The 16,274-nt window shown below is 34.4% G+C and overlaps 2 protein-coding genes and 1 long non-coding RNA gene across 3 annotated transcripts in view; all 3 read left to right on the top strand.

The window, feature by feature from the left end:
• LOC117687349 (talin) overlaps window positions 1–16,274 on the top strand; it is a 123,574-nt gene that overhangs the window by 71,907 nt on the left and 35,393 nt on the right. The window lies entirely within an intron of this gene.
• On the top strand, window positions 694–9,959 carry LOC136274590 (uncharacterized). The gene is made up of 5 exons (XR_010713029.1): window positions 694–787; window positions 3,301–3,407; window positions 3,763–3,821; window positions 6,697–6,755; window positions 9,446–9,959. It is a non-coding gene; the product is annotated as an uncharacterized lncRNA (long non-coding RNA).
• On the top strand, window positions 9,990–14,838 carry LOC105329701 (uncharacterized). The gene is made up of 3 exons (XM_066081781.1): window positions 9,990–11,111; window positions 11,596–11,678; window positions 13,317–14,838. The coding sequence occupies exons 1-2, from the start codon at window positions 10,037–10,039 to the stop codon at window positions 11,652–11,654; spliced, it is 1,134 nt and encodes a 377-aa protein (XP_065937853.1). The 5' UTR covers window positions 9,990–10,036; the 3' UTR covers window positions 11,655–11,678; window positions 13,317–14,838.

Here is a 16,274-nt window from a genome sequence, read left to right as displayed (position 1 = left end):
AAAAAGCCATTATGTCATTCGATTCTTACCGTATATATTTTGCTTTCATTGATTATTTTATTTTGTGCAAAAGTGCGTGTACCGAATGTCCTTGACATGTTGTTATGTGCTTGTGTTCAGTTCAACAAGTGCGATGTTTTGGCTGCTGAAATAAACACGATTTCCGGTGTCAGTCAGAATCAGACATTCTGAACATATAAACAAACACACTTCATCGTGACGGGACAGGAATGCTACAGATAGCAGGATTGCCGTCCAAAAGATAATTCTAAAATTTTATTTCACAAACGCATAATGAAATTTAACATGAATTAATAAAACAAAGCACATACAGTGAAACTGACCAGTAAATTCACTTGAATTGTTCTGGCAAACATTTCTGCAAAATATGTAGAAATACAGGATTGCTTTAGAAGTCATCCGTGGTCTCAAATCAATTTTTACCCCCCCCCCCCCCATCCCTCCACCCACCCCCTTACTTTAAAACATGTTTACTTCGAGTACATACATGTATACGTTAAGTAGTATAAAGATGAAATAAAGTAATAATGAAAACTAAGTTGACCGATTAATACATTTAAAACTAAATATTCGAACAGCTTTTTTCTATTTTGAAAACCGGTAAATTCATTATCTGGGACCGAAACCATTTGGGGTCGAAATTGCTAGGTGGCGAAACGTCTAAGCATCGCTGTGACGTATGTCGAACGGACGATAGACCGATTTGGGAAGAGGAAATGAAAGTTTATTTCTATCCGTTTAGATAATTGTTCCCCGTGAAAAAAAGGTTTGTCATATCATATATTCTACAATGTAGTCTACTCCTTCCATATATCATGCCAGTGACAATTTAGGTGAGATAAAACGCGATAGTTTTAAAAATCAACTATGTAAAATGGCTGACCCGAAAACAAACCTTCAAAATCGTGTCATTCATGTATATGTAAAGTGTTGAAGAAAAAACTGTTATAACTTAGTTTAGGTAAGGGAGGAGGGGGTAAGTTGTTTCAATCCAACAGCTCAATGTACCAGTCGTTTGTTCAGACACAGAACCCCCCCCCCCCTTTTTTTTAAAATGTTTACTTGGAGTATATACGTTAAGTAATATAAAGATGAAATTAATTAATAATGAAAACTAAGTTGACCAGTTGACCGATTAAAACATTAAAAAATAAATATTAGAATAGCTTTTTTTGGGGGGGGGGGTGGCATTTGTCTAAAAAAAGTAAGTAACACTTTGTTTTCCTGTTGAAAGACCAACATTTTATGAGAATACATTTATCAATGTCTTAATCGCTTACCAGAATTTGAAAAAAAAAATATAGTTATTGCCACTTTAACATTTGTTACATGTAAGAATATCTATACTACATTTTGTCAATTAACTAAAAAAGGCCTGCACCAGAGTAACTGCTTACAATTGTCCATAATGTCCATAAACTATAATTTTACCTGATAAGTAATTATTGTTGAATTAATTAAAACCTACTTTCATTTTCAATATTTTAAAACCAGCCTAAAATAGCAAAAATGAGAGTATGGTGGTGGACATGTTTTGGGGGATCCAAGCCAGTGGGAGTTGTATCAAATTATACACTTGCAATGATATCGAATGATTAAATGTAAAGAGTGAATATATTTACTGGGAATTTACTTAGAGTATACATAGAAGGTGATACTTGATATTATTGTTGTAAATATGTTTCCTTATATGAACCTGCAGAATAGCGAATCCTTTCAATAATGTGTGAACTTTTTTCATGACATCACAATGATAAAGGCACGTGCTTATCGTTTCACAGTTGCATCGTTAGCATACACTAGCGTCTTTTAATTTCATACATTTTAATACAGGAAAGATTGGTAGCAAACTTTTTACATTAATTTGTAAACAATGAACAGATTGTGTTCTACATCTATATGAATAAATCATGTGTACATAAAATAGGGAGGTTGAAAGGGGACTGGGCGATGAATGTTCATTAAAAAATGTTTTGTTTTTCCTAAACCGTTTTCCTATACTACAAATGATACACATCAATAGTGATCATTAAAAGAATGGTGAATATCATGAATATCGTAGGATGTTTTAATAAACTAATTTAATTAATTTAATACATTAATGTATTTGAATATATAATACTGAGAAGGAGGGGGCGGAACAATTGAACATTGAAACAAATAATCGACATCATTCTAATTTGATAGAGAAAATTTGTAGGAATACAAAATTAAATGAATTGGCCTACTATGTGCTTTAATAAAAAATCATATATTTATGCATACATATAATATTCTTTAGATTGAAGTGTGAACCTAAACATTATTTTTGTTCAGTCGATTACTTGAGTAACAGAAAGGCATAAGGCCTGATAAAAAAAATTGTTTGTTTCCGCTTTCCCGACCGACCCTAGCTTTTACCCCCTGACTCAAAACTTGTTTTTTAAGGATTTTTGATGGAAAATCGTTTATTTTCGTTTTTATCCAATTTGGAAAATAAAAATAATCAAAATTTTGGTCACAAAAATGCTTGAAGCAGTTACTCTTCTCAAATCAGTGTAACTTAAACGTTTTGTTTCAAAATGGCTGTATGTTTCCATGTGTTGTAGATTTTATTAATGCTCTCATCATTGGCAGAGGAAGGATCTGCTATATAATATCATTTTTGTGTTTTCTTAAGACCTGCTTAATAGTCAGGAATGATATTAAAAGTATTTCTCATTTTATACCATTTATACCATACTAGTATCTAACCGGCATGTATGGATACTGCAATATTAAAGGGAAAAAACATAGTTGAAAAAATAAAAATTTTTCGACCAACCGACCCTACCTTTTTTCATCATGAAAGAGTGAAAGCGGAAACAAACTAATTTTTTTGTTAGGCCTAAACCAGTGTTTTATTCAGAGCATTGTATACGTTGTATGCATGTATGTAAACCAAACCGGAATAGATTGTGGGACGTCAAAATAATTAATTTTCTTGGTTTTCAATACAAAAGAGTTCTACATCATGTCAGGCTCCCGTAAATACAATTTCTCACTTCAAACGTGCATTATAGCTTAATTATGTAGTTTATTTTCAAAACAGCATGACCATGTGTGATAATTTAAAACACTTTATTAATATAAATAAAATGCATTTTTGACTTTCCTTCCGCTTTAAGTATTGTACCTTGATATTTCAAATACTCGGATATCTCAAAGTTTTAAACAGTCCCATCTAGTTCGAGATAGCGAAGTTTGACTGTATTTTATACGAACTCTTTTAAAAACGGGCTAAAATACAGGCGTTATCAGTTTCAGAGAGCAGTAGTGATACGGAATCTGAAAACCACAGTGTGGTGATCCGGAAAATCAGACCAAACTCTGTAAAACTGACAGTATCAAGGAAGGAAAACTGATAGGTATATAATATGTATATATCATCCATTTTAGTTTAGATTTTTCATCCCTGCTCCTGTAAATATCCAGCCATGCAGTTGGTTTTTTATTTCAATTTTAAAGAAAAGGTTAAGAAAACAATTAAGAAAAGAATCAGACGCAATATATACAAAAAAAAATAAATAAATAAATAAAATTTGAAATATTAAGCATTGTATCATATTAATGTATATATTATTAAATATCACACTTGTGTGGGACATCATCAAGTATTAGAATGTAACAGTTGATGGTCTCCTTACAGGTTCTCTGTGTCTGACTGTTGACTGATAGGTTATACCAGTCTGTAGTATGTAACAGTTGATGGTCTCTTTACAGGTTCCCAGGCTGTGTCTGGCTGTGCTGTGTACTGAGAGGTCAAAGGGAGAATATATGTGGTATAGTATTCATGTAATATCACCATGTTCATGTAGCTATACTCTGTATTTTTAGGTCACCTGAGTCACTCGGGAGACCCATTGCTATCTCACGTTTGTCGTGTGTCATTCATAGACATTTTAGTATACATCTTTTAAATGGGTATGAGGGCAGTAGTCATTGTGTTAGTCCTGGGGTAAGAACTGTTGCCCAAGACCATAGGCCGAGGTCAACATCAATTTCTTACCCAGGAACTGACAATATAACTATTGTCCACATTCCCATTTGATGATTGATGTGTTAGATTAGGAGAAACATATCCTTGTGGTAATATCAGGGCTGGGGTATTGTCCAATTATCTGCCTGTGGGACAGTCAAAAATCAACCAAGGTTAAGGGAATAGCAAAGCATGGGACATAAGCCAGTATTTAACATGTATACATTGGTGGGTTCCCATTTTGCACAAATTTGAGGATTTAGGTGTGAATTATAGTCTGTTCTTTACATGGGGTAAAGACACAACTGCATTTTATCCATGTTTTATAACCACATTATAAAAAGTTACATTCTGTATTTCATAGGTGAATTGTAAATAAGAACATACTGAAGATATGTGTCACATTTGAAAAACAGTGTTTCAATCCAATCAGACAGAAGGCAAATCCTGTGTCGGCCCTCATTTCTATAACTAAGTTATGGTGATGTGTGTGTGGAGAGAGAGAGAGAGAGAGAGAGAGAGAGAGAGAGAGAGAGAGAGAGAGAGAGAGAGAGAGAGAGAGAGAATAAACATAGATTGAAGGTACATGTTTGAGAGTAAGCAGTAATTAATATAGTAAATGTAGATTTTTACGAGTTTGAGAAAAGGTTTTAAAGCAACTAAGAAAAAAATCAGACACTGTTTACATGGTTTGTTCCCGTTTTGCACACATTTGAAAATTAGGTATCGAAAAAATGTGTGCGAAACGGGAATTTTACCAGGAGAGTTAATTGCTTAATTGCTATAGTCTATATCACAGTTCCAGTAAGGGCAATTGATAATAAAATAAATAAAACATATCTACTCGCAATTGATATCTACTTTTATTACATGTTACAATATAACTTGCATAAAAACACATTTTCATATAATTGACATCCATCTTCTTGAATTTAATTTCCGACTTCAATTTGGTCACGAACAATTTCATTAATTTATTTCAAACTATTGTATATGTAGTGCTTTTCTTTATCTTGCTGTCTATATGAAGTACATGTACATGTAACAAGCTTGAAGAGAAAATATATTTTAATGTTCAATTATTGCTTTTGCTGACATAAATGGAGGAAATGTGTTTGGTGAAAACGCTGCTAAATATTTTTCAGTTATGCTATGGCTTGAATAACCAAAGAAAATATACAAACTCTATGATGATAAATCGGCAATTTTTCATGCTTCAAAAACTGTAAAGATATTTTCACAAAATCTATCAAATGTAGACCTACATGTAATTCATGCATGGTCAACCTTCTTCAGTTTGAAGTTTATCGAATCCATATTAAAATTATTATTTTAGTCGGAATTTTTTGTGCTTCATGTATTTAGCTACTGATTTGAAAAACCAGAAAGTGACCCGCAATATATACTAAAGCGGTGGTGTCATAAGAACTACTGTCAAGTTGTAAAAAGAGACACGGAGTACCCCATGACTGTACGTGTAGTTTTCCCCTTCATCATTTAATTATACATCATATATATAATTATCCATTGAATCAGCTTCCAGTTGGCTTGGAACCAGAATTTTCCCTCAATATTCATTTGATTTTATATTTAAGATAAATGGACAAAAATGTAAAAGTAAAATCATCTAATCATTATTTTTCTTATCAGGGAGCAGAAATTAAAGACTAAAAATATCATTATCTTTATTTTATAAAATGAAATAAATGCATGGTGAGTTATTAGAAATCAGACATAAAACACAACAAAATATCTATATTCTTTTTGCTAATTCATTGTAAGGCACTGATAAAACACAGGTAAAAATCCAGGTAAATGCTTTGATTGGAAGCAGACTATATAATTGCTATCACAACACAAATCGCACCTATTGTTCTATACCCAATTATAAAATGTGTGCAAAACGGGAACACACCGTTTACATAAATAAACCAAAAAATATGGATCAACATATAATTATACCCCCGCTTCAAAGGAGAGGGGTATACTGTTTTACCCTTGTGTGTCTGTCTGTCTGTCTGTGTCTGTCTGTCCGTCCGTAACAAAAATTTCTGTCACATTTATCTCAGCAACAATTTATCACAGATGCTTGAAATTTTTACACAGTGTTTGTTAAGGCATGCCATATCAAGGGATATATTTTTGTACCAATCGAACGTCAACTTCCTGTTAAATGACGACTTTGCTTATTTTTTAACCAAAATTTTCAAACAATTTTCGTCAAAGATTTCTCAGCAACTATTTATCGCAGATACTTGAAATTTTTACACAGTGTTTGTTTAGGCATGCCATATTATGGGATATATTTTTGTACCAATCAGACGTCAACTTATTGTTAAATGACGACTTTGTTTATTTTTAGCCAAAATTTTCAAACAAATTTTCCTCAAAGATTTCTCAGCAGCTATTAATCGCAGATGCTTGAAATTTTAACACACTATTTGTTTAGGCATGCCATATTATGGGAAATATTTCTGTACCAATCGGATGCCAGCTTTCTGTTAAATGTCGACTTTGCTTATTTTGCATATTTACATCAGAGCGGGGGTATCACTAGTGATTGGCTCACAGATATTTTGTGAAGCATTGTATCATATAAATGTATGTAATATTAAATCCCGCAATTGCGCGGGATATCATCAAGTACTAGAATGTAACAGTTGATGGTCTCTTTACAGGTTCCCAGGTTGTTTCTGGCTGTGCTGTTGACTGAAAGATCAACGGGAGAATATATGTGGTATAGTATACATGTAATAACACCATGTTCATGTAACTATACTATGTATTTTTAGGTCACCTGAGTCACTCAGGAGACCCATTGCTATCTCACGTTTGTCGTCGTGTGTCATTCATAGACATTTTAGTATACATCTTTTAAATGGGTATGAAGACAGTGGTCTTTGTGTTAGTCCTGGGGTAAGAACTGATACTCGAGAGCATAGGCCGAGGTCAACATCAACTTCTTACCCAGGAACTGACAATATAACTATTGCCCACATTCCCATTTGATTATTGATGTGTTAGACGAGGAGAAACATACCTTTGTGTTAATATCAGGACTAATTTATCTAGGGGGGCAGTAAAAAATTAACCAGGGTTAAGGGAATAGCAAAGCATGGGACATAAACCAGTAATGAACATGTATACACTGGTGGGTTCCCATTTTGCACAAATTTGAGGACTAGGTGTGAATTGTATTTTAATAGCAATTAAAGAAAGTAATAATGAGAGAGAAAAAGAGAGAGAGATTACATGTCTAAGAAAAGATACATATGTTTAACAGAGTAAGTAAGTCAGAGAAAAGAGAGAGTGAGAGAGATATTACATGTCTGAGAGAATAAGTAAGATGCACATGTTTAAATGTATAAGTGTAAGTTTCAGAGAGAGAGAGAGAGAGAGAGAGAGAGCAAACATACATGTTATACAGAGCAATAAATATTAAATGATAGATATGGAACAACAAGAGTAAGGGAGTAAGAGACAAAGTTTAGTTGAGTTCATCTGAATGATGAGAAAAATAGATGCACATGTTTACAAGAGTAAGTCAGTGAGTAAGAAACAGAGACTACATGTCCGAGAGAATAAGATGCACATGTTTACATGTACAAGAGTAAGTCACAATAGAGAGTGAGAGACAGAGAGAGAGAGAGAGAGAGAGAGAGAGAGAGAGAGAGAGACTACATGTCTGAGAGAATAAGTAAGATGTACATGATTACATGTATAAGAGTAAGTATCTGAGAGAGAGAGAGAGAGACTACATGTCTGAGAGAATAAGTAAGATGCACATGTTTACATGTACACGAGGAAGTCACAAGAGAGAGAGAGACAGAGAGAGAGACTACATGTCTGAGAGAGTAAGTAAGATGCACATGTTTACATGTATAAGAGTAAGTCACAAGAGAGAGAGAGACTACATGTCTGAGAGAATAAGTAAGATGCACATGTTTACATGTACACGAGGAAGTCACAAGAGAGAGAGAGAGAGAGAGAGAGAGAGAGAGAGAGAGAGGCTACATGTCTGAGAGAATAAGTAAGATGCACATGTTTACATGTATAAGAGTATCTGAGAGAGAGAGAGAGAGAAAGACTACATGTCTGAGAGAATAAGTAAGATGCACATGTTTACATGTACACGAGGAAGTCACAAGAGAGAGAGAGAGAGAGAAAGACTACATGTCTGAGAGAATAAGTAAGATGCACATGTTTACATGTATAAGAGTAAGTATCTGAGAGAGAGAGGGAGAGAGAGAGAGAGACTACATGTCTGAGAGAATAAGTAAGATGCACATGTTTACATGTACATGAGGAAATATCTGAGAGAGAGAGAGAGAGAGAGAGAGAGAGAGAGAGAGAGAGAGAGAGAGAGAGACTACATGTCTGAGAGAATAAGTATGATGCACATGTTTACATAAAAGATAAAAAGTGTTTACCGGTACATGTTTATTTATGAAAAAATGAGGGACAGAGGCTTAGAGAAAGAATGAGAGATAAGAAGTACTTGCTTAGCTTCAAAATTTTGAGATAGTAAATGAAGGAGTAATAATGTGAGAGAGAGAGAGAGAGAGAGAGAGAGAGAGAGAGAGAGAGAGAGAGAGAGAGAGAGATTACATGTCTAAGAGAAATAGAAAGATGCATATGTTTAACAGGGAGTAACTCAGAGAAAAAGAGAGAGAGAAATTACAATAGTAAGATGCACATGTTTATAAGAATAGGTCAGAGAGAGAGAGAGATTACATCTTTGAGAGTAAGATATATTTAGTACATGTACATGTTTAATGGAGTGTGTCTGAAAGACAGAAATAGATAGAAAGAGAGAGCAAAAATACATGTTTAGAAGAGAAATCTGAGGAGACAGAGAAAAAGCATGTGTTAGGAAAAAAATCAGAGAGAGAGGAGGAATAAGATCTAAAGAGAGAGAGAGAGGAGGAATAAGAGAGAGAGAGAGAGCATGTTTAGTATTAAAATTATGAGAAACAGAGATTAAGAGAAAGAAATAGAAAGAGCAGGAATACATGTTAGGTAAATTGAGAGAGTAAATACCCGGTAATTGAATTAAATTAAATTGAGATGTGTACTCTACATCTTATTTATTTTTCTCTCTCTGACTTCCTTTGCTAGATAATCATATATAGTACACTTTCTCAATTATGTACACATCCAAGAGAGAGAAACAGAGAAAGAAATGTAGGGATAGAGAGAGAGAGAGAGCACCTCTTTCTCACTCAGCAATCTTATGTTGTATTTTTCTACTGGTTGAGTGTCTCTATAATCAGAACCAGAATGATGGATCGTCAATTATCTTAGTAGGGAAAATATAGTATTTCTTTAATAAAAACATCTGCTTTAAACTAAAATATTTCTTATATAATTTGACATTGAAACTATAAAACAATGATAATTCTAAAACTCTTTATTTTCATTCAACAGGTTATGACCCAGACCGCCCACATCATGGACACAGCAAGCTCCCGATACCGTGTACATCTGTGTTCTAAGTGTCCGGGGGACACAGCGTACTATTGTGTATCGTGTCCATGTGATCTGTGTCCCCAGTGTAAAGAGAACCATGTAAAAGATCTCCAAACAATAGACCATAATGTTGTGTCACACCGTGATAAAATCAACTACATCCCAACACAAGAGATCTGTGTGAGACATCCTAGCCATGTTTATACAAAGTACTGTGAACCCTGTCAAGTTCCTGCCTGTAATAATTGCCAAACACATAGAAAACACACTCAGATAGATGTTAAAACAGCCTATAAAACAAAGCGACAACAACACAGAGGAACCATTCACACCATCAGAAGTGAGGCTCTCTTTTACAGACCTGTTCTCCTGACAGGAATCAAAGCTGATGTCAAAACCTGTCACACAGAATTCTCCCCCCTTCAATCAGAGATGTTAACAAAGGCCCAGAGACTGAATGATCTCATTGACGATGTGGTGAATGATCTATTGAACAATGTGTTATGTAACTTTGATTTCAAACACAGATGTAAAAAACAGAAGATAAAAATGATCAGACATATTGTCAGACTAAGGAGATATGAACACAGATATGTACAGCCAGCATTCACATTCAGTGCGCTACAATTCCTCTCCTTCACAAAGACAGCCCTCCCCCAGATACATCTTACACTCCACACCAGCCAGCTCTCCATGACTGAGTCACTCAACAAGGAGGATGTGATGGAGTCATTGAGTGCAATCCAAATCACAGAGAGAGGAAACCGACGCGTAGGAAACCAGTGTCTGCTGAAACTGACGTCTGGTGCTGAGCTCCATCAATCTCTCACACTGACACGTGTTGATTGTTGTTATCACATTTCCTGTGTGACATCAGACCGGGTCTGGGTCAGTGATAATAAAAACAATCTCATGTTGACAGACACAACAGGTGTCCCTCTACATCGTGTGGAGGATTCATTGAGTGGTGTAGGACCACACACAGTGAACAGTGAGAGTGAACTGATTTATATAGATAGGAATTATAACATCAACAAACTGTCAAAGGATATGAAAACAACCACCACATTTATAGAGACAACAGACTCTACATGGGAACCAGGGGGTGTGTACTGGTCCCCGTCCACTGGGGATCTACTGGTCGGGATGTATAACGATGATACAAAGACAGGCAAGGTAACCCGGTACAACCAGAGTGGACAACTCACACAAACCATACAGAACCACAACACAGGACGGGGACTGTATAGTGGACCTTGCTTTATAACAGAGAACAACAATGGGGATGTCGTGGTGTCTGACTTTATGTCTGGTGCTGTAGTGGTGACAGAGCGTGGAGGAAGACATCGTTTCTCCTACACAGGACATCCATCAGGATCAGGACTAGCGCCATGTGGAATCTGTACTGACGCGCTGTCACACATCCTGGTGTGTGATGTTATAACCGACACAGTACAGATGATAAATAAGGACGGTCAGTTCCTGTCACATCTACTGACAGAACCACAAGAGATGCGTGTACCATGGGGCCTGAGTTATGATGTCAACACTCACCGTCTCTGGGTCGGATCATACAACAAGGTGCGTGTCTACAGGTATATCACCAGACAGGACGCTCTGACAGGTAAGTCTGAGTCATTATCATTCACATTAATTAGATATAGATAACTAAGACACACAGTCTGTGTTAATTATCAGTCAATAAGATACATGTAAGACATGTTTATCTGTGTGATTGTTTGTCAATATAAACAACTCATTGTTACAGGGTTAGCTGTATCTACCAGTCATTGGGATTCAGTGTTTATCTAAAATAAACAGAAATTAGATACATTATTTTATCAATTAAATGTACAGTTACATGTCATTGTATTTAGTGAATAGAAATAGCAGGTTTCTGTATTTAAATATGAAATATATAGAGTGATGCATGTATTTGTAATCAGTTATTTTGTGACATAATAAATGACTCAATGCAATTATTTAGATAAATATTAAAGCAAGTGTCATGGTAATCAGGTTAAAGTTTTACTTTGTAGATGTAGCTCTATCATTACATAATGTGTATGTAATTATTTAATTAACAGTTAATTAATGCCTTGTTGTAGATGAACACAGACCCAGTCCTTATGAGGAGGCCATGTCCAGCTCAACACCAGCCGTATAATGGAGATAGCTGGGATATTGACAGGTTGTAAATGTTTCTGTACAAATCTAGTCTGCTCTCAAAACCACACATGTTGTTTGTCACTTTGTTCAACATCTGCAGCTGAAATTGAGCTGTGTATAATTCACATGGACTGTAATACTGACTCCTGTTTATTTCACACTTTGTGATCATCCAAACATGGCTGTCTGTTGCTGAGTGAGAAACATCATGTTATACAAGTTTTATTTTCTGAATGTGGAATATTATAAAACAAATATCCACATGAAGTCTATAATATTAAACTGAACAATTATAAATTGTAAATGTCAGATCATTATCAATTCGAAAATGTATCTTTGTTTTGCTAATTGTGCCATTATTATACCCCATGTAATGGAATTGTTAGAGAATAATGACTTCGACCTAAGAATTTTATCATGTTTAATATGAAACTTTTAAGGTATTTAGGACACAATGTGTGGATGTGCTAATTACTAGGAAGTTCCAATTCATTTATCTTTCTAGGAATTTTAGCCCCATTGAACTTAGAATATTGTCCAAATGTTGAATTTAGCAATGATTTTTTTTGTAGGTAGTTAGAACACAATGTGTTGATTTTCACATTTCTAGGAAATTTTAATTACAATGTTTTGTCTTCAAATTTTGAACCATTAGAGTTTAGTATGTTGCTGTTTAAGACAAATGATTAAATATATGCATAATTGCAGAAAGTTTTGATCTGATGATGTTTTGCTAGTAATGCCCTTTATCATTTTTAGCTAACTGAGCTGAAAGCTCAAGTGAGCCTTTCTGATCACATTTTGTCTGTCCTCTGTCCGTCAACTTTTCACATTTTCAACATCTCCCCCAGAACTACTGGGTCAATTTCAACCAAACTTGGCACAAAGCACCCTTAGGCAAAGAAGATTCAAAGTTGTGAAAATTAAGAAACGTGCCCCTTTTCAAGGGGAGATAATTAGGATTTATGTATCCCAACCTGAGAGAAATTCAAAGCCACCCTCCCATCCCTTTAATTGAGGTGGTATGGAACATCTGTCAATAATAATGTGGATTAAAGTACATTACTATTGAAATACTTTCATTGGACAATGGTTTAGAATTTTCTTTCACAATATTTTACCAAAAAATATGTTTTAGAAAATTTTGGAAAAGTAATAAATTTTTCAAACCCGACTCGAACTCGTGACTTACAGGTCCGTAGTGAGCGCTCTAACCCACTGCACTGCGCTGTAAGGTAACAATGATGGGAAAGAAACTACCGGTATTTATAAAATTATACTTGATTTATTGTTTATTTCGATAAATAATATGACACAACATAAAGGTGTCCCATAGCACCTTACATGTAAAGAATGAATTTTATCAAAATTTTGATTTATTCTATTAATTTAACAAATTTTTCAAAAAGCAGTCCCCATACAATTTGCATCAGTTGCAATCAGCCAGTACCAGAATTACATGCTTCCAGATTTACTTTTTTGCGCACTGCGTCAGAAAGTGGTGTAGAATGCCACCTTAATGCATACTCTGCCATTCATGATGTGTAGCGTTGTCAAGTAACATGGAGTATTTGAGCTTGCTTACTTTTTCTTTCCTTCTTGTCCAAGTATTTGGTATTAATCATTTAATACAATAATAAATTATTTTTGTTTCTTGCAGACAAGCTGCTTTTCAAACGCCTTCAGGGGGACAGAAGAAAACCTTCCAGGATTATCCATAATTCCAATGGAGTTACAGAAGCCAAATAATTACCGATCATCAACGGACTTTGTGTTCTGTGCGTGAACTCTACATAAACAACGTTTCATGAATGGACTCTGTATCTGTGTAGGTGAACAAAAATAACGCGTCATCAATGGACACTGTTGCTGTGTAGGTGAACTCTGCACAAAAACAACGCGTCATCAATGGTCTCTGTGTACGTGAAATCTGCACAAAAATAATGCGTCAACAATAGACTCTGTATCTGTATAGGTGAAATCTGCATGCATAACATGTCATCAATAGACTCTGTATCTGTGTGTGTGAACTCTACATATATAACACGTAACAATAGACTCTGTGCTCTGTGTACCTAAACTCTTTATGAATAAGGCATCATCAATGGAATCGGTTTTTTTTTTTTTGTGTACGTGAACTCTACTGTAATTTGTTATACGTTTTTTTATCAATTTTATCTTAGTGTAAATTTTGTCAGTATATAATATGTTTTACATATCTAAGCTCCTGAAATTTCTGGTATCATTCGGTGCTAAGAAGGAGATGTCCATTACAATTGTAGCCAATGTGTCACATATTGTTTTGTTTTTTTAGTTTTGATTTTTACACAAATAATCTTGTATGTTGAAGTAAACATTATTTTCAAAGGGGAATAACTCAAAATTTGTATTTTTCAGTCAGGATGAAAAAACAGTTATTCCCCTTGAGAATGAGAAATGAATTTGATGGTGTTTATCCCTGACAGTTTTATTGGTAGGATTGAATATCAGTTAATGTATTTTTACATTATATCGTGATCATTTGGAAAGAAGTGATCTGATAAGCTCTTGTAAGAATTTGATAAGTTTTAGATGGTTTTTTATACAATGTTATGTATTTTTAATTTCAATATATTAATAGTTGATGTTCGTTTAATTCATTAATAAGTTTGAGCTGTACATGTGTAACAATTGGTGCATCATGATGACCCAATTAGAATTATGGTAGTTTATGGTGAAACTATTTTAGAACATATCTATTTGAAAAAAAAAACAAACTTGTGTTTTAGAAATGATGTACCATTAATCATACCAGGAGTCATTTACTCATGTATATATCAATGTGAAAGTAGGTCATGGTGACCTTAATTTATATTTAGCATGTTGTTAATCCTATGTGTTTGTTAATGATGTTTAAGCACATTTCTCACACTTTGTATCTCTGTTGACCAGATAGATAGGACAACTCAATTTAATGTCATTTATTTGGAGAAATATTGTACGTAAGTTTAAGCGTGATTATTTGTTTGGTGTTTACCCATACAATGAACGTGATGAAATACATTTATAACGTATATATAGTATTATGTTTATTTTTATTGTGTTTACACTTACCATGAAACACATAATACTTGTATAAATATGATGTTTGGGTAAATGTAGCGAGCTGTAGATAAAAGTCAATAAACTTAAAGAGACATGTCTATATTGTTTGTCTTTTTTTATAGTCAGGCAGTATTGTAATACATGGTACAAAATGAGGACATAGATTAATCAGACAGAGTTCACCATTGTTAACAGTTCAACGTATTCAGACAATACTGTAACTTTATGTACAAGAACTAGAGCATTATTTATTGAGGTGAACCATGTCAAGTTGAGTGTAACAATGTCCTTTTGAATTCATAATGATATGTTTTAAATACTCAACAATAAATTAAAAATAATGATTTCCTTCCAAGTACCCAGAGTCCGTTAAACCATTTTATTCTGGCAGCTTGGTTCATCCTGGAGCAGTATTATAAACACTGTTATTATACTGTAGTTTTTTTTAGCTCACCTGAACAAAAGGTTCGAGGGAGCTTTACTGATCACCTGTTGTCTGGCGTCCGTCCGTCTGTCTGTAAACTTTTTACATTTTAAACTTTTTCTCTAAAACCACTGGGCCAAATTTAACCAAACTTAATAAAAAGTATTCTTATGGAAAGGAGATTTTAAATTGTGAAAATAAAGCGTGCAGCCCTCTTCCAAAGAGGGATAATTAAGAAACAGTGAGTATAGGGTGTGTGTCCTTAAAAATCTTCTTCTCAAGAACTGCACCAGAAATGCCAAAATTCACACAAAAGCTTGCTTATATAGTGAAGATTCTAAATTATAAAAATCATGACCCTCAGACCTAATATAAACTGGGGCTTCAGTCGCGGTTCAAAGTTTAACATAGAAACACGTAGAAAAGATATTGTTTAAAAATCTTCTCGAGAACCACAACAACAGAAATGCCAAAATTTACACCAAAAATAGTTTCCATAGAAAAGATTCTAAAATGTAAAAACCATGACATTCGGACCAAAACTGCACCAGAAAAGCCAATATTTACACCAAAGCCTGTTTATATAGTGAAGATTCTAAAATATAAAAATTGTGACCCTCGGACCAAACCCCAGGCGGGGTTCAAATTTTGATTTAGAAATACATAGGAAAATGTTTAAATATTTTCCTCTGAACCACTGCACCAGAAATACCAATATTTACTCAAAAGTTGTTAATATAGTGAAGATTCAAAATAGGCCTACTTTAAATTGTGACCCTCAGACCAAAGCTGAGGCCCGAGGCGGGGTTCAAAGTTTGGCATAGAAATACATAGGAAAATATTAAAAATTGTCCTCTCAAAAACCACTGCACCAGAAACGCCAATATTTACACCAAAGCCTGTTTTTACAGTAAAGATTCTAAATTGTAAAAATCGTTTAAATCTTCTTCTCAAGAACCACTGCACCAGAAATGCCAATATTTACTCAGAAGCTTGTTTATACAGTGAACAAATTGGGGTCTGAGGCGGGGTTCAATGTTTAACGTATATCTTTAAAAATCTTCTTCTGAAGAACTATATAATGCTTCAATTTGTGAGATTACTTTGCAG

This window comes from Magallana gigas, chromosome 1, assembly GCF_963853765.1.
Source record: "Magallana gigas chromosome 1, xbMagGiga1.1, whole genome shotgun sequence".
Taxonomy (NCBI): domain Eukaryota; kingdom Metazoa; phylum Mollusca; class Bivalvia; order Ostreida; family Ostreidae; genus Magallana; species Magallana gigas.
The sequence above is the reverse complement of the archived record's forward strand: the minus strand, read 5'-3'. Positions and strand labels throughout refer to the sequence as shown.